At 43.4% G+C, this 24,095-nt stretch overlaps 4 protein-coding genes across 4 annotated transcripts; 3 read left to right on the forward strand and 1 right to left on the reverse strand.

Annotated features, from left to right (window-relative positions):
• The first annotated feature begins 233 nt into the window (after nucleotides 1-233).
• On the forward strand, nucleotides 234-8,311 carry LOC144901776 (galactose-specific lectin nattectin-like). Its single transcript, XM_078796741.1, has 7 exons — nucleotides 234-329; nucleotides 418-474; nucleotides 751-778; nucleotides 5,880-5,965; nucleotides 6,050-6,184; nucleotides 7,025-7,136; nucleotides 7,676-8,311. Exons 1-7 carry the CDS (start codon nucleotides 249-251, stop codon nucleotides 7,777-7,779), a joined length of 603 nt encoding a protein of 200 aa, XP_078652867.1. The 5' UTR covers nucleotides 234-248; the 3' UTR covers nucleotides 7,780-8,311.
• Nucleotides 8,312-8,754: 443 nt separating this feature from the next.
• Nucleotides 8,755-12,643, forward strand: LOC131104450 (galactose-specific lectin nattectin-like). Its single transcript, XM_058051634.2, has 7 exons — nucleotides 8,755-8,808; nucleotides 8,887-8,949; nucleotides 9,081-9,108; nucleotides 9,575-9,660; nucleotides 9,727-9,861; nucleotides 10,368-10,479; nucleotides 10,627-12,643. The coding sequence occupies exons 1-7, from the start codon at nucleotides 8,779-8,781 to the stop codon at nucleotides 10,758-10,760; spliced, it is 588 nt and encodes a 195-aa protein (XP_057907617.2). The 5' UTR covers nucleotides 8,755-8,778; the 3' UTR covers nucleotides 10,761-12,643.
• A 1,009-nt stretch (nucleotides 12,644-13,652) lies between these two features.
• Nucleotides 13,653-15,786, forward strand: LOC131104699 (ladderlectin-like). The gene is made up of 7 exons (XM_078796598.1): nucleotides 13,653-13,797; nucleotides 13,857-13,919; nucleotides 13,999-14,011; nucleotides 14,082-14,167; nucleotides 14,247-14,384; nucleotides 15,007-15,118; nucleotides 15,190-15,786. The coding sequence occupies exons 2-7, from the start codon at nucleotides 13,857-13,859 to the stop codon at nucleotides 15,270-15,272; spliced, it is 495 nt and encodes a 164-aa protein (XP_078652724.1). The 5' UTR covers nucleotides 13,653-13,797; the 3' UTR covers nucleotides 15,273-15,786.
• Nucleotides 15,787-19,845: 4,059 nt separating this feature from the next.
• Nucleotides 19,846-21,217, reverse strand: LOC131104497 (snaclec stejaggregin-A subunit alpha-like). The gene is made up of 7 exons (XM_058051740.2): nucleotides 21,189-21,217; nucleotides 21,039-21,101; nucleotides 20,894-20,933; nucleotides 20,737-20,822; nucleotides 20,515-20,652; nucleotides 20,171-20,282; nucleotides 19,846-20,097 (listed from the first exon to the last, which is right to left on the reverse strand). The coding sequence occupies exons 2-7, from the start codon at nucleotides 21,099-21,101 to the stop codon at nucleotides 20,018-20,020; spliced, it is 519 nt and encodes a 172-aa protein (XP_057907723.2). The 5' UTR covers nucleotides 21,189-21,217; the 3' UTR covers nucleotides 19,846-20,017.
• Nucleotides 21,218-24,095: the final 2,878 nt, after the last annotated feature.

Raw genomic sequence — 24,095 nt, forward strand, 5'->3', positions numbered from 1 at the left:
TCAGAAACCTGTGATTGGCTGGCCACCAGTCCAGGGTGTACCCCGCCTCTTGCCCGAAGACAGCTGTGATAGGCTCCAGCACCCCCGCGACCCTCGTGAGGAAAAAGCGGTAGAAAATGAATGAATGAACATCATCAGAAACATTGAAGTGTGAGCCAGGAAGTGGGCAAACATTTTATTCCTCATGTTGACAGGCTGTCATTAACTGCTGCAGACTTGCCGTGCTATCATGTCAACACGCCTGACTAATGGAACATTCCAGAGCTGACGGCCAACATAAAAAGGACAAGTCCTTGTCGCTGCCAACATTGAGTGTCATACCTGCAAAGGTAACACAACACACCTTGACAGTCTTGGAACTGCGATTCGAGTCCTTTGAGCTTTTTTATCATGGTTGTCTATCATTGTCTACCACAGATGGCGTTTGGCATGCTCTTCCTCCTTTGTGGCATCAGCGTACTGTTGACTGGAGCTGTAAGTCCAAAAGTTATCTTTCCTTTTATTATTCTCTGTTTTTTTTTCTATTTGTTTTTTATTATTCTTCGACATCAACGAAGCAACAAGAAGCAAACAAATCGGATGGTTCTGTCGGTCATGCCATGATGCACAAAAAAGTCTTTGTTCGCCATGGCGGGACTCAAGCAGGAAGTCTGCTGCTATGATTGGAAGGTTTAATGACTATAATGACTGTACTTACTGTAATGACATCTTTCACTCCTGCCCTCCTTGTCCTTGTGTTCTTTTTCACAGCGGTCTTTGTCCATGAGCAAATACAAAGGTTAGTATCCATCAATACTTTTCACTTTCCATCCATTTTCACTTTTTTCACTGTTAAATACAGCAGCTGTGTTTTTTGCTGTGTTGTTGCTATACAGTTTTTGTCTGGTGTTTGGGGGCTCAAAAGTGAAAGCACAGATTGTTCTGCAGTTGGTGTACCCCCCGCAAAGCACTCACAAGAGGTCAATGTGCAGTCAGAGCCCACTGACAGCGTTGGGCAGCTCTACGCGTCCACCATTTTTAAAATGACGAGGGATGTCGCTGCTGTGTTCAAACGAGGCCAAAAGGACCACTTTAATCAACAAACTCATTCTACCCCAGCCATTTTTCAAAAGCCGTCCCTCTGGGTCCAGATGGGTCCAGGCCATTCTTGATGATATAAAAGGGATTCTTCAAGGCACACAGGAAGTTGTGTTCTTGGGCTATAGACACACGGTAAATCCAAAAGAAAGATTACGCTCATCTTTCATCAGAAAAAAGTTAATTTGACTTTGGACGTTGGATATCGGGCTCCGTAGCTACGGCGGTAGTTCCCCCTCATTGTACCCAGAGTGCTACGTTAGTGTCACACTAAGCAGCAATAAATTAAAATAATAATAAAATACAGTAAAGTCTCGTTATATCGATATCGGTTATAACGAATTACTACTTATTACGATACTATTTTCATTTCCCGGCAAATTTCTAGTCTTTTATGATATAATTAGTTCCGTTAGTACGATACTTGGTTATTATGATAATCCGGTTACTAGGATGCCCTTTTCATCTCCCGCCAGCCAATTTGGTCTGCTTATATCGATACAAAAGCAGCTTAAATCAATCTTTGCTTAAGGATTTCAATACCAAAAAAGAACACGGCGAACGGCTGCTTCCAGTCAACTTTATTTTTCACACTTCCACCACCAGAGCGCAGCACACACACCGATTCCCGCACTTCCTGGTTCACAGGTCATGCTCAACCCGCCCCACATAGCTGGCCAAACACATGCCTGCAACAGAAGAACCAACTGACATAGCATACACACCTATTCCAACGAAGACACAAGCGTACAAATACATGTATTTAATTGTGTTGTATTCAGATATCTTTTTATCGCTTGCAATAATCACTGTTTTTCATATGTACATGCTGGCGTTCGTGGTTTCTCTCGTGTGTATAGATTCTATACAGGCATGTGTTTGGCCAGCTATGTGGGGCGGGTTGAGTATGACCTGTGAACCAGGAAGTGCGGGAATCGGTGTGTGTGCTGTGCTCTGGTGGTGGAAGTGTGAAAAATAAAGTTGACTGGAAGCAGCCGTTCGCCGTGTTCTTTTTTGGTATTGAAATCCTTAAGCAAAGATTGATTTAAGCTGCTCGACACTGTAGAACAATGTTGAGTGCATTATTGCCCACTTTAAATGCAGTTCAGCGCAGGATCGGATATATGGATAGTCCGGTTATATCGGTATTTTTTCCGACTCCCGAGAATATCGATATAACGAGACTTTACTGTAATAATAATAACAATACAAATAATAAATAATAATAATAATTAAAAAAAATAATGATATTAGAAAGGCAGGAGGGCTGCACGGTGGTCGAGTGGTTAGCGCGCAGACGATTAATGGAGCGCAGATGGAAGTAAGCTGACCTGGTGACGTTATTGATGTGGGATTGGAAAGATAGTGTGCTGTCGAGGATGACACCCAGACTCTTGACCTGAGGGGAGGGGGAGACTAAGGAGCTGTCGATGGAGAGAGAGAGAAGGAGTCAACTTTATATAAGGTGGATTTGGTGCCAATGAGTAAGAATTCAGTTTTATTGCTATTAAGTTTCAGAAAGTTGGAGGTGAACCATGAAAGTGAATGTTAAATTTACGGAAGATATGGCCGAGGGGGAGAAGGTAGGTTATAAAAAGAAGGGGCCCCAGGACAGGCCCTGTGATTGGCTGGCCACCAGTCCAGGGTGTACCCCGTCTCTCGCCCGAAGACAGCTGGGATAGGCTCCAGCATACCCACGAACCTCATGAGGATAAGCGGTAGAAAATGAATGAATGAATGAATGAATGAATGAAGAAAGGCAGGAAGTGAACAAATGTGACAGTTACTGATTGTAAAAGTACCAGATGGAGGGGTAGGATTTAATAAGCTTTGCTTCTTCCTACTCCTTTCGGACATGTGGAACTGTGAAGTGATTATGGGATGCACTCAATTGTAACCTGATGCATGTTCAAATGAAATTAAACCATTCCCATTCCCATTCCCAAATAACTTATTATTGCGTTGAAGAGACTCGTTTGTTTGTTAGCCAAGGAGAAGGAGCAGCAGTCGAGCAGGCCAAGAATGCTGTGAACTAAATGCTAAAGTCTTGAGTGGGGACTTGAACATTTCTACTGAGGTAGCAGCTCTCATATCAGCAGGTAGGGCATTCCACAATGTTGGAGCCCCGATAGGCTGCAGATCCTCTTTCTGGCTCTCAGGATTGTCAAAAGCCCGGCGAGTTGTGTGTAGGTTTCTGGACAGAGCATCGGGTACACCTAAGTCAACCAGATAGGAAGGTGCCAACCCATGTCATATTTGGTAGACCAGTAACGGGACCGTAAAGTGTCATCTTAAATGAACTGATAAAATGTTAAATGTTCTTCTTGTAATTATTTTTCCGATAATATTGTGACTTGATTTTTGGAACAATCAAACTTTTTCCAAATATTGTGACTTTGATACTAAAATTACCTATGTTTTCTGATAATATTATGTTGGTCTAGACCAGGGGTGTCAAACATACGGCCTGCGGGCCGGAACCGGCCCCCAAGGAGGTTCGATCAGGCCCGCAGGATAATTTGAAAGTGGAAAAAATGCATAAAAGACATGGAATTAATATTTTTAATTCGCTGCAATTCATGGATTATCCGCTAAGGGGCGCACTCTTTCCATCAGAGTAGAAGTCAAGCCGCATCACTGACACAGACTGAAAACAGCAGACGGGTATCAATGCGCCATCTGCTGCTTGTTAATACCTTGGTCTCTACCTCTCCGTTACACCCTCATTAGCCAAAATGTCGTTATCCAAACGGAGAAAAGTAGATAAGGAGTGTAGAATTTTCAAAGAAAAATGGACCACGTCCTATTTATTTACAGAGATGCACGGAAAACCTTTGTGCTTGGTGTGTTTGCAACAAGTTTCGGTATTGAAGGAATATAATATTCGACGCCACTACGAGACTCATCACAGCGAACAGGACAGGCGAACACTTTCTTCATTACACATTTAAAATCACTCTCCTTAGTTTGTAAGGTGTACGCAGGGATTACATTTAGATTTTATATGCGTATGTGTAAGTGGTTTAAAAATCCCTTTCTTTAAAAGTCTCATTTAATCTTAAAGTGCATTACTATATTTTTCAGTACCAATTAAAGTTTTGTGCCTTTGTACAATCAGTGGGATCAGTTGCAATGCATATTTGTGAATGATAAAAGTAAATTGCACATTTGTCTAAGGAAATATGAGGTGTTTCATGAAATGTTTTGTAAAAGGATAGTTCATTAAATTTCAATATTTTCCTAATGTTCTTGTGCTTCTTTACACCAAAACAAAGGAAAGACATGATATTTTGGTTATTTATAGCAGAGTATGGTATAATTTTAATGGTCCGGCCCACTTGACATCTCCCTAGGCCGTATGTGGCCCACGATGCGAAATGAGTTTGAAACCCCTGGTCTAGACTTTGAGAGGTGCTGGCTGAGATAAAATATGTAAATTATTTTATTTGGATAATTTTTACATCAACAAAGCAAGAATCGAGTTTGTATTTCCAAACCTAATTAAGCAGTTTTTACTCGCTCTCCTACAAGGTGATGCTTTTTTCTTGCAGGGTCTGTTACATCATATGCAAATTAGCCACTGGCTAGGACAGCCAATGGCAACTTTCCTTACTGAGGAGTCAGCAACAGTGATGGCATTCAGCAGGTCAAACTGGGAGATTTTATGTTTGGCATAGTCCAAGGCGTTCCAGTTGACTGCCGACTTCCTCAGTATTGTCCAACTCTCACGTTCCGATACCGATATCAGCTGATACCGATATGTGTAACATGACATAGCTCCTCTGGTGGAATGGAAACATACTGTATGCGTTGTACTGCACACAGCAGTTTTTTAATATCGGTTTTCATGATCAGGAAAAATTCCAATACCAACCGATATTGCATTTTTATGCTGATATCGGGCCGATAATTATCGGACATCCCGACTAATATGTCTATTGTTTTCTGTTATTATGTCTACAATATAGGGAAATAGTGTAAAGGTGATTATAGGGGTGTTACTTCATCACTGGAGGTCTCTAATAATGTTAAAAAATGTTTTCAGAAGGCCGTAAACAGGTTTCCTATGTTCGATATCCATTGATATTCCTAGATTGCAAGGTGTCAGTGATGTTGTTGTAACGTTCAGTGAGACACACAAGAAGCAGACTTGATCACCGGAGGAACAGGCTTTTGTTGCAGGTTTGACTTATCTCACAACAACACTCCCTAATAAAATCACGGGCTACTGCTAATGCTAAGCTACAGCTCGACTCAAACCCCTGACGTTATTTCCTGACCGCCTCTCATTTCAAATCGTGCTTTTGTGGGAAATGGTTTACCTTCCCCGTGTCATGTGACTTGTGGAGTACTGTTTTGCTTTTTATTTTTTTGTGATTGATTTGGTTCTGCGACTATGAAAGAGACGAGTGTCAGGCAAATATACTTTCAGACACAATCAATTTGAGCTGAATTGACATTTTCAGTTCATTTAATATTTACAGTATATATTTTTATCTGTTTATAAAATACAGTAAAAACTGGCATATTTCACACAAATGGTGATTAATCATTTGAAAAGGCTGATTCATTTCATCCATTTTAAATCAATTGACAGCCCTGATGTGTAAATAGTATAGTACCGTACATTCCATAGTTTTAAATGTGGTGTAAAATGTAATCAATTCAAATCTTCACTCTGATTATCATCATCATCATCATCAATCAATTCAAGGATTTCAAACAATTCGGTATTAGTACTGGTTAGCTGAGTATTGATGGCACCGGCCTTGGATATAAAAAAGATCCCAATTGTGCTGCAGATAGAAACTGCCCTGACGGCTGGACTAAGTTTGAGGATCGGTGCTACATCTTCCAAAACGATAGCAGGAGCTTTTTGGATGCAGAGGTATGGGAGAATCTCACACTAACCTGTTGGACTGCTGTTAGAATCCGTCATCATCTGTCGATGATTTGTTTTTACTCCCATCAGAAAGCCTGCAACAATCTCAGTGGGAATCTGGTGTCCATCCACAACGATCTGGAGAATACGCTGGCCGTTCAACTGATTCTGGAGGCCAATGCCACAAGTCCACTCGTCTGGATCGGACTCCATGATGCCGTGGAGGTAAAAACATATGAACGCTCACGTATTCCAACACCATTAGAAACGTTGGTGCCGAAAGGAGAATGATGGAGGTTCCCTTTACTGGGTATCTGAAGGAGGATTTTCGACCTCCTCTTTTCTACTGAGCAGCAGGGTCATCCCTGAGCACAGTGCAGCAGTCGTCAGCAAGCATAGATTGGTTCCACTTTCCCTGATATCTTTTCTCCATAGCTGCAATGTCCTGATGGAATCCTTCCCTGTGATCACCACTTGCTCAGTGGAAAGAACTCTAGATGGGAATCCAAAAAGTGTATCTTCAGTGACATGTGGCGGCATGGCTCGGCTGGTAGTGTGGTGGTCTCCCAACCTGAAGGTTGTGGGTGTGATCCTCCATCCTGCTGCGATCATGTCCAAGTATCCTTGGGCAAGAACCTGAACGGCCAGTTGCTCCTGATGCGGCATCATCAGTAGGCGTCAAAGCGCTTTGAGCGACCATTTCCCATGGCAGTCCCCAAACACCATGACACTCTCCAGCGAGGCCTGGCGAAGTCACTAGGTTTGTGCTAGCCGCGTTTCACAATACACAATACATACTAAATATGTCTGCGTAGATTTGTGGCTGCATGCACTGGGCCGTGGGTCCAAAAAGGTTAAGGATCGGAGTTGAATGGGACACATGACGACATGTGTCACCATTGCTTCTTACGGGTTACGAAGAACCCTCCAAATGAAAAAACACGAGACGTAGAACAGCCTTTTGGTTGGTTCTTTGGGTGCTAACATAGCCCTGATGTCCTATGACCACGACTACAACATCAAGATGGAAAGCAGTCGTCTTTCCAATGTGACTTTGTCTTCCAGGAGGGTGACTTTATCTGGACGGATGGATCCTGCAACAACTTTCAGAACTTTGCACAAGGTCAGCCTGACGACGACAATGGAAATGAAGACTGCGTACAGATTCAAACTTCAGGTATGACCATAATTGCTTTGCTCAAAAGGGAAATGTACTTTTTGGCTCAGTGGGTCCTGGCCGTGACTGAGCAACTAACTGCCCGTATATGATTACACAACACTACGTCAAAATTCCATGATGGGCAAAGACTCCACCCCCATTTGTGACATGATGGTACATCCCAAGTGTCTGAAGGAGCATTAGCACAGGTCTTTCCTTCCTGCAGCTGTCAGACTTGCTGCAAAAAAAGCTTGTCCAATAACTGTGCAATAAACCATGTAATAAACTGTGCAATAACCATGAAATACTGTAAACCTGTGACTTGGTTAACATGTATATAGTGGTCTGTAACTCCTGATTTGGCTTACCCTGTTTTTGTACTTTCTATGCTCTTGTGTGCTGTTGTAGTTCCGCCACTCTAAGCCTGAAATGTCCCCTTGTGGGACGAATAAAGACTTATCTTATCTTATCTTATCTTATCTTATCTGTATTACTTGTATGCCAGTATGCCAACCCAACCTACAAACGATTGTGATGATTTGTGTTTGTTCTTCCAGATGCATTGTGGAGCGATGGAGTATGCACTGATGAGAACCCTTCTGTTTGTGTCAGAGATTTGCACACACCACCTGAAACACCCGCATCACCCAACACACCATAACACCCCCACCACCTGCATAATTTAAGCTAATGCTATATAGACACTAAAGAGTAATGGACAGAAGAAAGATCTACAGCAGGTATTCAACTAAAATTCAAATACAGAAGTGCCTTGGTTAATCTGTTCCAGAAGGTCTGACTCAAACCAAAACAAACTCTAACCAAGGCAAGTTTTCCCATAGAAAATCATGTAAATCTAATTCATCCGTTCCAAACACCCAGTTTTTTTTGACAATTATGATAGTTTTACATGCAGAAAATGATGCAAAAATAATGACATCACTTTTAGCTAGTAATAGTTGCCGCACTCAGGTTGCACAAATAGCCCATGCCAATGCTTCCCAGGAAAGCAGGAAGTGAACAAATGTAACAGTTACTGATTGTAAAAGTACCAGATGGAGGGGTAGGATTTAATAAGCTTTGCTTCTTCCTACTCCTTCTGGACATGTGGACCTGTGGATTGATTATGGGATGTATTCCATTGTATAACCTGATGCATGTTCAATTGAAATTAAACCATTACCATTACCATAGTGTTTTCTGATGCTATGTTCTTTTGCTGCAGCCATGTTGGCTCCATGCACAAGACAAACAGGTCTTGCTCCTGAGAGGTGGAATGATCATTTTGCATTTTGTGTAAGAAAAAGCTGCGTGCCAGCGTAGGAGCAAGGCCTGATGAGATTTGTAATGTTCGTGGTGCATGCACTGTTGCCCAGCTCTAGAGTAGTGTTGGGGGTTTGAAAACACGTGCCCTTCTGCTTCTGTACTGCCTTCGTTAGGCCACATGCATAATTCTTCTGGAAAGACTCATCCAAGAGGTCACAAAAGACCCCACAACAACAGCCAAAGAAGCCAAGAAGTGCAGGCCTCCCTTGCCTCAGTTGCCTGGTTTATGTCGATAGGTTGTCCTTAGCGATATCGCTAAGGTTGTCGCAATCCAATGTGTAATGTGACACCAACAGGGCTGGCAAGCCAGCATAAAAAGGACGAGTCTTTGTCGATGCCAACATTGAGTCTCATCACTGCAAAGGTAACACGACACAACTTGACATGCCGCTCTTCTAACTCCGATTCATATCCCTTGGGTGTCCATCGTTGTCGATCACAGATGGCGTTCGGTCTTCGCGTCTTCTTCCTCCTTTGTGGCATCAGCGGACTGCTGACCGGAGCTGTAAGTCCAACTCTTGCCTGCTGACTTCAGGCATCTACTTAGACACCTCTTGACACTGCTATCTCACCTTTTATTATTCTCTGCATTTTCTTGCATTTATTATTAATTATTATTATTATTATTATTCACAGTGGTCCTGGCCTGGCCCCACAAACAAAGGTTGGATCTTTTATGTTTATTTTCACAGATATCAGGGATAGTTTGTTTTTACAAGATAAACAAGCCAAAGTATGGCACACCTCCTTGGCGCCACTCCCGCACCGTGCACCTGCTCTGCCAAAATAGAGCCCTTGATGTCAGAACTGCCGACTTACGAAAATGAATGTATTGCAATGTGCAGACAGGCTTTCCCATAGAACTGCTTGCTTGTAGACAAGGATCAACTTGTAGACCTTGGATCAACTAGCCTTGTTGCCTTTTCCTATTTTCACCCAATACTGTATGTTTTCTTATTCTTATTTAGTGACCTGAACCAAGACAAATGCCACTACTCTTTTTGTGTGTAGACCAGTGGCACCAGTATCTGTATTAGTATAGACAGCACTGGCCTTGTATTGACTACATTAGATCAATACCGAATTTGCAGTACCCCCGACCCTATAAAAAAACCTACATTGTGCTGCAGGAAGGAACTGTCCTGAAGGCTGGACTCTGTTTGAGGATCGTTGTTACATCTACCAAAATGAAACCAGGACTTATGTAGATGCAGAGGTACGCAAGACTTTCACCGTCAACCATTTGACTGTTGTTACAATCAGTCATCCATACTCCTACCAGAGAGCGTGCAACAATCTCAGTGGGAATCTGGTGTCCATCCGCAACGATCTGGAGAATACGCTGACTGTTGAACTGATTCGGGAGGCGGAAGGCATGATTTTACTCACCTGGATTGGACTCCATGATGCCCTGGAGGTAAAACATTTGAAGATCAGGAGGTATTCTTCCGTGATTATCTACTGTAGCTTCCAAAGCAAATGCTTATCTCATACGAAACCAGACCGAGATGTACTGGAAAAGGAAAAGGATGGAGGTTAGTAATCCCTTGTGTATCCTAGTAGGATTCCTTATTCATAAATAGCTGTTTACCGCCTTCTAATCACACTTCTTAACATTATTAGAGCCCTCCAGGCATGGCATAACACCCCTATAGTCACCTTTACGCCCAAGTAGACGTAATAACACTAAACATAAACAGTATTGGTGCTTGTGTGTTGCTACGAATGTGTTCCCTTGCGGAGCTAAGTGTCTCTGTGAAGAACGAGCGCTTACTGGATGTGTTGCAGTATATCTGCAGTACAAAACAGAGAGGAAAATATTCCATTCCGAACACAACAGCTGAATTGTAATATTTCCCTTCACTTTGTTGGGGGTCAGTCACATGACAACCACTCCCATGAAAAGTAATATTTGTCTACCAGGAGGGAGACTTTGTCTGGACTGACGGCTCCAACAGCAATTTCCGGAACTTTGGAAGTGGTCAGCCTGACGGATTCGTAGGAAATGAAAACTGCGTACAGATTCGACCTTCAGGTACTACAATAATCCATTTGCTTTACAGGCAAATGTACTCTGGATTTTGCTGCATGCATGGGACACAGTCAAGCATGTCCGCCAACCCCGGTCCAACCTACAGGGGGCGCCACCAATGATTGTGATGTTTTGTGTTTGTGCTTCCAGATGAGTTGTGGAACGATACCACATGCACTGAGGAGAACCCTTCTGTTTGTGTCAGAGATTTGTACACACCACATGAAACACCCGCACCACCCGCACCACCCACACCACCCACACAACCCAACATAGCACCATAACCCGCAAGTTGCATAATTTAAGCTAATGCTATATAGATACGAAAGAGTAATGGACAGAAGAAAGATCTACTGTCAAGAAAGCACCTGTGATGTAACAGCAAGAAATGTTCCAGAAATGTTGGATGTGGCAGAGGAGAGAGGTGTGGAGTAACCAAAAGACATCAGAACAGGAATAAAAAGCGGACATAGTATGTGTGTTTTTAACCTCCTTTCACCATTTACTGCACTTCTATGGTTGATGAACATGCCATCAAAGTCAAGAAGATGCTTTGATGGTTACTTGTTTCTTTCTTTCTTTCGGCTTTTTCCTGATTACTGATTGTTCATGAAAAATGTACATTCATTCATTCATTCATTTTCTACCGCTTATCCTCACATAGTATTTTCCAATAATGCTTGTTCAGTGAGTTGCCTCATTGTTGACACCTTGTGGCAGACAGGGACTGGATGGCTCTGCTGCCCCCTTCTGGATACATCCATATGATGCCATTGAAGGCCTTTGTTGGCCTGCAGAAGCATGCAGTGGTTAGTGTGCAGGCCACACAGCTAGGAAACCGGAGTTCAATTCCACCCTCGGCCATCTCTGTGTGGAGTTTGCATGTTCTCCCCCTGCATGGCTTTTCTCCGGGTACTCCGGTTTCCTCCCGCTAGGTCCAAAAACATGCTATGCTCCAAATTGTCCATACGTATGAATGTGGGTGGGAATGGTTGTTTGTCTATATGTGCCCTGTGATTGGCTGGCCACCAGTCCAGGGTGTACCCCGCCTATCACCCCAGGACAGCTGTGATAGGTTCCAGCAGCCACTGCGACCTTCGTGAGGATAAGCGGTAGGAAATGAACGAATGAATAGTATAAAATGACACATGATTATTAATGACATTGTTTTCAATGTTTTAATATGGCAAAATGAGCCACGAGCACATGGAACACGATATATATTTCAATTCTATACAGATATTATTGTGCCTGTAGTGATATATTTTTAAGCTGCAAAAAAGTCCTGTTGTTCTGGCAATCAAGTCAGCTGCTTGTACTGACACCCAGTGACCAAAGTAGAACGGTGCACCGCAAAAAAGGGCTGGCCAAATCACAACTTCAAACTAGGAAATGATCTGTCCATGCGGCAAGAAATCTTAAATTAAGTTTTAAAATCTAAAAACAAGCAGGCCTGAAATTTTAGATCTAAGATTTTTATACCTAAAAATCAACTCTTGTTTTTAGAATGGGGGGAGGATTGGACATAACCCCCCCCTCCTCGTGGACATTATCTTGGGAAAAGTGCTTTCTTCGTGTCTACTCATTGCAGCTTGAAGTGTCCATGCTCCGCTATCCGAGCATGGTGGCTCTGGTGGTTTGTTTCAATAAAGCGATAAAGTGACTGCTGATCCACCACGGATTATGTGTTTCCCAGCATGCTTTGCTGTAGTTAAAATGATCACAAACAGGCTGTAACAGTTAAACTATGTTGCCCTTTGGTCTTAATAAGAATGGCATTCTTATTAAGGCTTGAGAATATTATTTCTACCAAATTACAGAGGCATCGCTACATTACATTCTGTAAGCTAGGGGTGTCCAAAGTGCGTCCAGCTAAGCAGCCCAAGCAACATTCTGAAAATAGAATTGAACCACAAGGCTATTTATAAAACGCTGCAACGCAAAATAGAAAAAGCTGCAGTAATATAATGAGAAGAAGTGGTCATTTTAAGGAAATAACATAATATTAGGAGGAAAAATCATGTAATTTTAGTATCAAAGGTTTTGGCAAAAATCTAAATGTTATCCGAAAAAAGTCATTTTACAAGAATAAAGTCTAAATCTGAAGACAAAAGTGACTATTTTATGTGAATAAACTTGTAAAATTGTAAAGAAAAACAACCATCTACCATCTTTGTTTTTTTAATTGTGAATGTTGAAACAAACATGTTTGGAAAATGAGGTTGGACAAAAACTTCTAATATGAGAATACTGTCAAAATATTCAGAGAAGAAAATTTACAAAGATTATTTAAGAAGAAAGTTGAAATATGTGGAAAATAAAACAAACAAAACAACAAAAATAAGATTTTTTTTCGCCGATATGACGAAGTTGAGATGCAGGTTTTCCCGAAATATATAGAACGTATATAGAAAGTGGCCCCATTTTTCCCTGAGATTGGACACCCCCTCCCCCCAATCTTTGCAGGTGCGGGCAAGGATTTGGCCCTTGAGTTTGACACATGGCCTCATTATCTACCGCTTATCCTCACCAGGCACACGGGTTTGCTGGAGCCTATCCCAGCTATCCTCAGGGGGTGAGATACAGCCTGGACCAGTCAGCCAATCACAGTGCATGTGGTCTAACATGTGGGAAATAATCTGCAGTGCGGTCTTAATGGCTTATTCATTACAAATGCTTAATTTGGGAAAAAATACACACAGTTTGCTTCAATATGCATATTTTTGGACTACTAATAGGCAGCAGTCAAACCACAATGTAGCAAGGGATGAAAATATCTCTACGTGTCTTGTCTTGCATGTCCCGCCCCCCGGTTATCCTGGAAATGGACCTCCATCAGCAGCTTCACAGTCAAGGTGTGCGTTTCATGGAAGTGAACCAGCAGCATACCAGCCCATTTGCTGATGGGTGCGTCAATAAAGTTAATTAGGTAAAGGAGCCGCCCGAGTGTCAGCAATTTGCCAAGGCTTGTCCGACCCACTGCCCATTTTTGGTCTTGTAGCTTTGTTGCCGCGGTGACGTCAATCGTTGTGCTTGCTGGTGACTCAGTGAACTCATTAAGTTCATAAAACGAAGAGAACATTTCCTTGTATGCAAGGAACGCCGCTCTGCCTCTTCCTGTCCGCCTGACTGTATGACATTCTACTGCTTACTACACAGCCTACAAAGGCCTCGTGGACTCCGCCATGGGGCCTTTCAGGTTCAAGTGTGAAGCGACAAGAATTCACTGTGCAGTCAGTCAAACATTCCGGGGCCGTGTCAAGTGAGCATATAAAAGCACGGCTCCTCGTAGTCCGAGCAGCAAGCATCACCACCACCAAGGTAACAATTTCTCATGCGGTTTCTCCAACTGTCGCTCATGTGACCATTTTTTGGCACAGATGGCGTTTGCTTTTTGCGTGTTCTTCCTCCTCGGTGGCATCAGCGGGCTGTTGGCTCAACCTGTAAGCCTAAATCCCAAATCCCAAATCAACATCGTGATTTATTGCTGTTGTCATATTTGCATGTTTGTCTTCCTCACAGTGGCCTTCAGCAGGTTGGTAGCCGTGACACCATGACACTGTTTCCCGTCTTTGTTTTCCACCTCAAATAACAACGTGTTGCAGGTGGTCCCTGTCCTCAGGACTGGACTCAGTTCGATGATCACTGCTACATCTACCAGGATTACCCCAGGACCTTTGGCGATGCGGAGGTATGGAAGAATGGCATGCAGTAAATCAAGTCAATAAGAGGATTCATTGGGTGATGGTGTTTGAACTTTGTCCCGTCAGAGGGTCTGCAGCGTTCTTCACGCCAATCTGGTGTCCATCAGCAGTCCAGTGGAAAACGCCATCGTTCTACAAATGATTCGGGATGCTAACAACGGAGACATCATAGACACTTGGACCGGACTCCATGACACCATCCAGGTGTTACCAGTAGCAAAGTTGTACTGGTCGAGGTTGGGCTGGCTGGCGGTCCGTGGTCTTGTCCTGGCTGCTATGTGGTGGGCCCTCAGCGGGGCCCCTCCAAGTACCTCTTGCTATCTGGTCTCTGGCTAGGCTACATTCGCCAACGCCCTGAGGGTTACCCCCACTGTGATTGGGCTTTGAGATGCCCTGCTTGGGTTGTTGGGGGCTGCAGCCTCAATCGTCTCGGCTGAAGGGGAAGGATGGTTGGGAGCCGGCTTGAGTGGTGGTCTTCTGTGGGGTAAGCTCTCGGTGGGTCTCTTGCGAGGCTGCTTTCATTGACATTCTGTGGGGGTTCCAGCCAGTGCTATCGGATGTCTTGCCCCCAATTTGGCATCACTATTGTTCTCTCTGCCTAAACCCCCCTAAACCCTGTACTGCCCCCTGTACCACCAGAATGCATTCATAGCCCTCACCCTGCATGACCGCTTCCAAACACCACAATTTACTGGGAGAAGACCAGGTTACCTAACTGGTGATGAATCTTAGATCTAACTGGGGATGAAACTCTAAGCCAACCAAACTGGGTAACTCTGGTCTGTACCTTTTCGGAGTGGGGCACTGAAAGGTGACTGTCTTCCAGGAGGATGCCTTTTTGTGGACTGATGGTAGACCCTTCAACTTTGACGACTTTGCCCCTGGAGAGCCCAACAGCTTTGGTGGAAATGAAGACTGTGTGGACATCGAGGGAGACGGTAGGAAGATCAGAGACTTTTGCACTCAATCTGACTCTTTGAGGCGCTCACCAGTTTGTTCTTCCCCACAGATGCATTGTGGCACGACAACCCTTGCGAGGATGAGAACCCATTTATTTGTATCAGAGATGTGAAAGTAGAACGCAAGCACTGATCATACAAAGTGGGCGGGGTCTGCAGGCCTGCGCTGGCCCGTGGGACCGTGATGTCCTTCCACAAAGTCTAGAAAGAAATTGGTGTTTTATGTAACGTCTGGTTTTGTACTGGTTTTGCGTTGCTGTTGCATTTTTGCTAGTCTGAGATATACATTCCATACTTTTCATGTTAAATGTTTTATGGTTGATATCATATCTTGTGAATCCCAATGGGACGCTTACTCAGTAAAAACATGTACAATTAAATTCCATTTTATGGTGGTCTGTCATTGTATCCTAGTGTAAGAGTTTTAGCATCCAGTAATAACAAACACCCCCACAAAAGGAACAAGCGCTCCTCTTGTCCCTCTCGATGTATCTCTTAAGAAGTGGAACTGAATTCATTCATTCATTCATTTTCTACTGCTTATCCTCACGAGCGTCGTGGGGGTGCTGGAGCCTGGACTGGTGGCCAGCCAATCACAGGGCAGTGGAAGCAAATTGTCTTTGCATAAAAATACTACCTTTTGATAATAATAAGTAAAAAGGAATGATGAAGTATGAGTTATTATTATTATATCAATTACTATTCGGGATGTCCGATAATTATCGGTACCATAATTATCAACCTGGAAAAAAAAGTAATAATAAAAATTCGACAAGGGTGATTTTTTGCTCATCTAGAAAAGTGCTGTGTACAACATATGTGTTGATATGTTACACATATCGGTATGGCAAATTGACAGTTGGACAATATCTGCATATGGCTTTTCATTATTCTATATATTATTATTATAATTAGTTATTGTCTTCTTTTTCCAGTTAGGCTAAAACAGTGGTTCTCAGTTACTATTTCAGTTATTTTCTGTCATGTCCCCCCCAAAGGGACAGAAATTGGGCTGCACTGATTTCAGCTGTGGTTCCACACTGAGGAGAAAAAGGGTGGAAGGGTTCGGCTGCAACTATGATTCAGAAGGCAGCGGATGTGGCTGGAGGGCCTCAGCAGAGGTGGATAAACCTGCTCATTCAGGTTTTCCGTGAATAATGTGACAAGACTAGAAATAAATGCATAGTGAAATAGAAAAGGTGAGTTGTGGATACCAGCATGTTCATGTTATGGTGAAACAAGCATGTTGTACTCCGGTTTCCTCCCCCATTCCAAAAGCATGCTAGGTTAATTGGCCACTCCAAATTGTCCATAGGTATGAATGTGGGTGGGAATGGTTGTTTGTCTATATGTGCCCTGTGATTGGCTGGCCACCAGTCCAGGGTGTAAGTACCGTATTTTCCGGACTATAAGTTGCACTTATTTTGCATAGGTTGGCTGTTCCTGCGACTTATACTCCAGAGCGACACATAAACAAAAAATCTGTTTATGTTACATAAACACTGGACACCTTTCTGTTTTTTTATTTTTGGTGTATCTGAATAACCATTACTACAACTATTCAGCCTGTTCTCTATTCTTTTATTAATGTTAGAACTTGCCTTGGTCAAGTAGTTTGTAAAATAAATTACCCGCAAAAACTGCAGTGTATGTTTTTTTCTACCTAATTATGCATTTTTGGCCTTGTGCGACTTATACTCCAGAGCGACTTATAGTCCAGAAAATACGGTATGTTGTGAATCTAATCGTTCCTGATCCTGTTCCTGTTGCCATTGTCAAGATGTAAGATATCTTTCTGCAAACAAATGGTGACATTGTCCCTGAGCTTCGATCATCCAGTCACTCAAGCCTCGGGCCGTCACATGAAACTGATGAATCAGGAAGCGGAATGAAGATGACGTCTGACATTTCAGGAAGTTTTGGGGTTAATTAATCTAGGCTGGTCGCTTACCAACTAATTACCGACTAATTATTCATGTTTATGGGTGTGTCAAAGGGACGCTCAAACGAGAATGTCAGCAATTATCTTAGGTGTGCTCTGTTCCTTCATAGGCTGCTTCTTAAAAAGCGACCAGTGGGCTGGGAACAACAAATACATGAGAAGAATGTGAGCGTGCACCAAGATGAACCGCTCGGTGTCTTGCCTGACCGAGTCCTTTGCCACCGAGCATTTGACAGCCGTTTCTCTCTGCACTTTGCGGGGGACTCCAAAGAGTTCCAGAAGTTTCTTGCAATCCTGAAAGGTTGAATTGTCAATAAACATAACTGTCCAGTGTAAATTTGGGGTTCCAATATCACACCCTAAATTGCTAAATTGCCTTTTCCCCCCAAAATGATTTATTAAATGATCGCTGTTTTGTGGTTGATTGTGGCCTATTATTTGTCCAAAAATATTGAAAGACAAGCTATATGTACTATTGTGGTCACTAGCATCAGTAATGTTATGAGACATGACAGATAACACTAGATAACATGACCTTTCACACTGCACGGAGACTGAGCCAACATGCTATGGCTGAGATCAAATCCTGTGTGGAAGTGGTAGATTTTTGGCTTCTTCCCCACTTGGTTAGAAACACTTTTAAAGGGATTTTGCCCATCATTCACAATCCTGAAGTCAAACATGAACACATATTTCTAACGAGAGAAAACGTGTTAGTATGCGCTAGCTAACAATGCACCTCATGAGACCTACCTGTTGTGAAAAAAAAATCCAAAAAATCAAAAAAACGCCAACAGTGTTCCATTTACCAAAACAGGTAGGTTTGTTAGCTAGCTCATATTAACTTGTTTTCTCTCAAATTCTCTCGAATCCACATAAGGATTGGGAATGTTGAAACCAAGTGCAGTTTTCCTTTAAGTACATTAAAGAGGCTAACTAGTTAGCTTGCCGGCTTGCAATGCTAACTGCAGCTGTCGGTTCTGCAGGGATCTCGTAGCCTGGAAATTTGGTGTAAACAACAAATAATAGGTGTGTCAAAGTGACTAATGGGTTGTTATTTCATGTCTACGGGCTCGAATAATGTAAACAGGTTTTCAATGGCCTAAGTCCAAAAATATTCCTCTTATTGACTTTGCATCCTACTTGGTGGGAATTCACTTATCGTAGTCGGGTCTGGAACCAATTAACTGCGATAAACAAGGGACGACTGTAGTCATCAGAGGCCCCAACTCCCTCGTCCAACAGACTTCTGACTCTCAACCACAGTACATTGCCGGAACCTTGGAGTCGTCTTTGACAGTCAACTCACCTTCTTCCAACACATTTAAGCTGTCACGAAAACAGCTTTTCACCACTTCCAGATCACTGTCCGCCCACGGCTGACATCTTCATTCATGCTTACATCACGCATCCACTAGTCTCACTGAGTTCTTCATGGCACACTCCACTCACCGATCTCAGGCGTACCTGTTTGCGAGACCACTTGCCCCCTGAAGGAAGAGATTTTTAGGTGTGTTGTCCTGTGCTGACCCACCACATGGTTATATACCAATGGTTATACCACTTGTTTTGTACTTTTGAATGTAACTTGCTTCGCAGCTATATAACTTTGTACTTTTGCAGCTATGCTATTACAGCTATTACAGCTATGTAACTTGCTTTGCACACTTTTTGACTTGTTTTGACTTCACACACTTAAATATTCACTGGTCCCGGCAACGGGATAAATATTATGCCCATATAGAATGTTGTGAATGTTGTGAGAAACGAACTAGAAGGTTGTGAGAAAAATGTTACCTTGAGGTGCCTGAGACAGAGGATGGAGGCGATGACTCCCCTCCTGCGGAGACAGGCTGGCCACCTGTTTTCGCACGAGCGAGCATATAAAGCATTTGTTTTCTCAATCCCGGTGAGAGTCTGCTGTGAACTGTGCACGAGTGTCCAGCTTTCGGTTTCCAGATTACTCTACCGGGGTTTTTGGCTCTCCGCCCTCTGTCAACGGTAAGGTACGCTATTCTGGATTCGAACTGTGTTGATTGGAGTGTTATGTGGGGGCATGGGGGTGACAGCTTGTGTCTAGCATAATAACTCATGATGGGAAAAGTTGTGAACTGCTGTGTGTTTTACCATTAAATATCATTAATGTACATACAGTCGTTGTTTGTGATCATTTCTCTGCTGCGATCTCTCCGGACCTGTAACAACCTATTTCACAAAACACCCCCTCTCCTTCAGAAGCGCCACTGGCTGCCAGTCCCTTACTGCATCCAGTCTTGCTCACTCCATAACCAGGTTCCCTCTTTACCTTAAGGATGTACTCCACTCCTTCCTGTACCCTCCCGTGATGCAAAGCTCCTGGCTGTGGCTCGGACCAAGCACCGAGCCCGTGGGGATAGAGTATTCCTTTTGGAGCTTCCTTACGCCACGCAACCGTGACAAACGACCTTCCAGATGAACTCAAACAAACCAAATCTCTTGAATCCTGAAGTGAATTCCCACCACAATGAATCAAGTATAACGTCTTCTGTCTTGTTGGACACAATTTTAGCACCGTGACCTCGGGGCTCCAAAGAGTACAGTGCTAACTGAGCCATGGGACATACAGAACATTCCAGGTCTGGTTCGGTCTCATACCATCCATTGTCTCGGCGACAGACAACTCCTAACAAGAAACCAGGCAGAATCTGGTATTGTTTTATTTACTGGTGTGCCGAAGCCAAAGCCTTTGGAGTTGCTGCTTGGAGAAATAAAGAACACAAAGACATTTTCATGCTGAGACAGGTGTCTTCGTTTATTAGAGAGATGCACTTTGTGGTTTCAATAAGTTTGACAGTGGCAAAAGACAAAGATAGCGCTGAAGTTTCATTCTTATATCTGGAGGTCACCATGTTCCGGGAAAGACATTGTCAGAGAAGATTTGATGGTCAGAAGGTGGACTAATCCGTGTCAATGCACACAGGTCTGATGCAAACATACGGATTCTTGTCAGTGCATTCGTCGTCATCCCACATTGAGTCTGTAGGAAAACACGAGAATGGTTTCAGCACGCAGATAGCATACCCACTTTCTCCATCACCGAAGATACATACCATCTTCCTCAATCTCCACACAGTCTTCATCATCAGCGTCAGGGGGGGTGGGAAAGGTCCCAAAGTTATTAAACACAAAATCGGTGCCATCAACCCACATATAGTCTCCTTCCTGAAAGACAAAGTCACGTGTGAAAAGTTATTCCTCCACAACATAACACCACACCATCACGCATCTTCAAGATGTTGGATGCCTGGATTCTGAGGAAAAGATGCCCGGAAGGCTAAAGGTTAAGTTTCGGCGTTCCCCTTCCTTTGTGCTGCTGAGAAGATAACGTCTGGAGAACACATTCACTTTCCATGTATGTCTTTCCATGCCGACTTTGCTACGTGTAAATGTTTACCTCAATGGTATCGTGGAGTCCTATCCAGGTGTCTACGACGCTACCATCATTGTGATCCCGAATCAGTTGAAGGACGATTTCATTCTCCACCTCGTCGCAGATGGACACCAGATTACCGTGGAAGAGCTGGCAGACCCTCTAACAGGACAAATGGATCCAACAGCGTCAACCTCTTTTCCATACATCACAAAGTAAGATATTTATGACTGAGGTGAAACGTACCTCTGCATCTGCAAAGGTCCTGTTAAAATCAAAGTACTTATAACAGTAGACTTGGTACTGAGTCCAGCCCTTGGGACAGCCGCAATCTGCAAGACAGTAGATATTTATGTTAGCCGGGTGTGCTATCAATGAATATGGTGAAATCACGGCAACCGACCTTTGCCTTTGCCTTTGCCTTTGCCTTCTGAAGGGCGAAACTGGTAGGAACAAAACAGAACGTTCACCAGTGCAAAGGCAGCAATACATGACAGACCGTATCAAATAAATGATTGTTAAAGTCAGCAGCTGGGATTTGGACTTACAGCTCCAGTCAACAGGACACAGGTCCCACAAAGGAGGAGGAACACGCTGAGATTGAACGCCATCTGTGTAATGTCAGACCAAAACTGTTATAGTAAAAACATCAAATGGAACAGATTAGCCAGGTAGGAAGGACAGCCCCGTCGTGTTACCTTGGCAGTCTTGGTGCTCGATGCAAATGACACCTAAGTGCCACCCTTTTATATGCTAGCTTGATGCAGCCCTGGAATGCTAGTCCCTCGTGTAACACGACACACCCAGACAATTTCTGCAAACTGCATCTGTAATCAACACTCTACAGTCATACTAGCGACTATGGTTGAGGTTTGAAGTAGAGATTCAATATGCACAAGCAGGAAGAAGGAGTGAGACTAAAACATTTGGAACTTGGAATTAAAAAAAAATCATTCTTCTATCAGTAATAGTGGAGTTTGATTCTGTTGAGGTGATTGCGTTGGGCTGCTTTTAGTTGCTATTTACTTCTGCGGTTGGGTGTTCTCCTGTTGGCTCTGTTAGCATTAGCTCGCTAACATTAAGGCTGTTGACAGTGTAACGTTCCATTGGTTTTAAACGATTAAGTAAGGCTTGGGAACTTGTGTAGAAGTGGATGAGTGGTATTTGGTACCTTTAAGTTAGTATGGGGGGGGGGGTTCATGTCAACAATGATATTTTAGTAGTTTTTGGTTCAGCCATCCATCAGGTGATTCTTGTTCTTGTTCTTGTTCTTGTTCTTGTTCTTGTTCTTGTTCTTGTTCTTGTTCTTGTTCTTGTTCTTGTTCTTGTTCTTGTTCTTGTTCTTGTTCTTGTTCTTGTTCTTGTTCTTGTTCTTGTTCTTGTTCTTGTTCTTGTTCTTGTTCTTATTCTTATTAATAGGCGGCACTGCAGTTGAGTGGTTAGCGCACAGACCTCACAGCTAGGAGACCAGGTGTCTCCTGAAGGTGGTGGATGGTGGTGCCAGGCCTCTGGCAGCCTCCTATGGCTGCTGAGGTTGGACGCAGGAAGGCAGTCATTCTACTAAAGATCCTCAGCATTACCCAACAAATGTCAAGTGGTAGACCCAAAAAAATGACCGATGGGCCGTCCGTCAAGACATGGGACGGTCCTGGACCCAAATGAAGGCCCCTACTGGTGCCAACTGCAGCCCAATAACCATCAGACGCCATCTGTGGGAAAAGGCTTTCAAAAACAAATCCAAAGACCTGGTCTCCTTCTAGGCCATAGCACAGCCCCTTTAGACTTTGCCAGGGAGCATCGAACATGGGACACTGGAAAGTGGAAACAATGGACCCTTGATGGTCCGATGGCTTCCAGCGTTCCAGGTGTGACAAGGAAATCCCACCTGAGATGTTTTCTACCCGACACAGTGAAGGGGGTCCATCGTGGTCCCGGGTGCTTTTTCATTCAGTGGAGAAGAACATCACTCTTTTGGACCCGCATGTTCCCCTGATTGACATCCCATCGAGAACATTTGGGAATGGACGGCAAGGGAAGTTGATAAAAATGTCCGTCAGTTCCAGAGAGTTGAAGCTCTCGGTGAAGCCATCTTCACCACTTGGACCAATGTTCTCAATAGTCGCCTGGAAACACTGGCATCAGGCATGGTCAAAGAACCGGGATGCTGGAGCTACACCTTACTGAGACCTACTCAGACAGTTTCTTCTTCTGCTTTGGAGAGTTTTTCTCATTTTTGGAGCCATGGTCTTCAACTTTAAATCGGCTGAATTTGTTGTCAATCAATCAATCAGCTTGTTGTTGTCAATAAAAGACTTTGTGTCTCATTCCCTCTTCCTGCTTTTGCATATTGGAGCTCTACTTACAGTCTCACTTAAAGGGGACCCATGATGTTCATGTTTCCACCTTTGTATGGGGTGGTGGTCTCCCACACCCTGAATACAACATTCTAACTACATTTATAGCTCAGATAAGTGGAAAAAGCATAGTAGGTCCCCTTTAAGATCCAAATGGACAAAAGGTCAATTGTAGCTATTTTTCTACTGGTATTAAAATTTTGATCAGTTCTGTATATATTTTTGTTTTAATTTGCAAGAGCAACATGGTGTGTTTGGTCAGTTAGAGGACAAGACCTCAGACAATTTGTAACATGAAGAAGTACTTTGAAAATGCAGAAAAGTGTCTGTAAAGTACTTTGTTGTGTTGATCCAAAGGGTCCCAACGTGTAGAGGCCGTACAACTGTGGCCAAAGATGCCAGTGGTTTTGAATGTGGCCCAAGTTGCCAGTGGTGTTGGCCGTGGCCAAAGATGCCAGTGGTTTTGGCCGTGGCCAAAGTTGCCAGTGGTTTTGGCCGTGGCCAAATTTATCAGTGGTTTTGGCCGTGGCCAAAGCCACCAGTGGTTTTGAATGTGGTCAAATTTACCAGTGGTTTTGGCTGTGACTGTACGGTCTCATCAGGCTGCGGTGTTTCTATTCCAATCAGACGCTGCTAAAGCCAGTGGCATCTTTGGCATGCCAAACTACGCAATTACCATGCGTAGTCCTGCTTGACCCACAGCTGACGCCTTAGTTGTCACCATGTAGATCCAAGCTGGAGCACCAATTGAGCAGAAACGGAGAAAGATAGGGGTATTTTGGCATTCCTGAGCTTTTCTCCTGCCTTGCCAGATTATTTCAGCAAAAGCGTTACATATTTGAAGAATTTCCTCATGCGAGAGTGGGGCATCTATGATTTTGCATCATCCAGTTACAAATATGTTTGCTTGCCTCCAGTCTTTTTGAGGCAGGACTGACCACAAGCGGATGGGAAACCATGCAATTCAGTGACACTGTCTGATGACATTTTAATACCAAGTCAGGTATTTCATTCTGTGCTCACTTTGAATTAGCAGATTGACTCATGCCCAACATCACACACACAATTAAATTAATGAGATAATAATAATGTCATGTTTCGTCTTAGATGAGCTGAACTCCAGCTTTGGGCCAAAATGATCAATGATCACTGCCAGCTTTTATTTCATTTTAATTTGCTCACTTCATGTCCTCAACATGGGACTAATGAAGGATCATTTTTTTCTTGTATGCCACATCCTTTTGTCCAATC

This window comes from Doryrhamphus excisus, linkage group LG15 (assembly GCF_037039965.1).
Source record: "Doryrhamphus excisus strain RoL-2023G ecotype Guam linkage group LG15, RoL_Dexc_Guam_v1.1, whole genome shotgun sequence".
Lineage (NCBI taxonomy): Eukaryota > Metazoa > Chordata > Actinopteri > Syngnathiformes > Syngnathidae > Doryrhamphus > Doryrhamphus excisus.

What these genes read in the sequence shown, in the direction of transcription:
- LOC144901776 (XM_078796741.1), top strand. Translation starts at nt 249, where the DNA reads ATGGAACATTCCAGAGCTGACGGCCAACATAAAAAGGACAAGTCCTTG. An exon ending in TGAGTGTCATACCTGCAAAG is followed by an intron (nt 330 to 417) that starts GTAACACAACAC and finishes TGTCTACCACAG; the next exon opens with ATGGCGTTTGGCATGCTCTT. An exon ending in CGTACAGATTCAAACTTCAG is followed by an intron (nt 7,137 to 7,675) that starts GTATGACCATAA and finishes TTGTTCTTCCAG; the next exon opens with ATGCATTGTGGAGCGATGGA.
- LOC131104450 (XM_058051634.2), top strand. Translation starts at nt 8,779, where the DNA reads ATGCCAACATTGAGTCTCATCACTGCAAAG. An exon ending in GCCTGGCCCCACAAACAAAG is followed by an intron (nt 9,109 to 9,574) that starts GTTGGATCTTTT and finishes ATTGTGCTGCAG; the next exon opens with GAAGGAACTGTCCTGAAGGC. An exon ending in GGACTTATGTAGATGCAGAG is followed by an intron (nt 9,661 to 9,726) that starts GTACGCAAGACT and finishes TACTCCTACCAG; the next exon opens with AGAGCGTGCAACAATCTCAG.
- LOC131104699 (XM_078796598.1), top strand. Translation starts at nt 13,857, where the DNA reads ATGGCGTTTGCTTTTTGCGTGTTCTTCCTCCTCGGTGGCATCAGCGGG. An exon ending in GGACCTTTGGCGATGCGGAG is followed by an intron (nt 14,168 to 14,246) that starts GTATGGAAGAAT and finishes TTGTCCCGTCAG; the next exon opens with AGGGTCTGCAGCGTTCTTCA. An exon ending in GACTCCATGACACCATCCAG is followed by an intron (nt 14,385 to 15,006) that starts GTGTTACCAGTA and finishes ACTGTCTTCCAG; the next exon opens with GAGGATGCCTTTTTGTGGAC.
- LOC131104497 (XM_058051740.2), bottom strand. Translation starts at nt 21,101, where the DNA reads ATGGCGTTCAATCTCAGCGTGTTCCTCCTCCTTTGTGGGACCTGTGTC. An exon ending in GTGTCCTGTTGACTGGAGCT is followed by an intron (nt 20,934 to 21,038) that starts GTAAGTCCAAAT and finishes TGTTCCTACCAG; the next exon opens with TTTCGCCCTTCAGAAGGCAA. An exon ending in TGTGGAGATTGAGGAAGATG is followed by an intron (nt 20,098 to 20,170) that starts GTATGTATCTTC and finishes GTTTTCCTACAG; the next exon opens with ACTCAATGTGGGATGACGAC.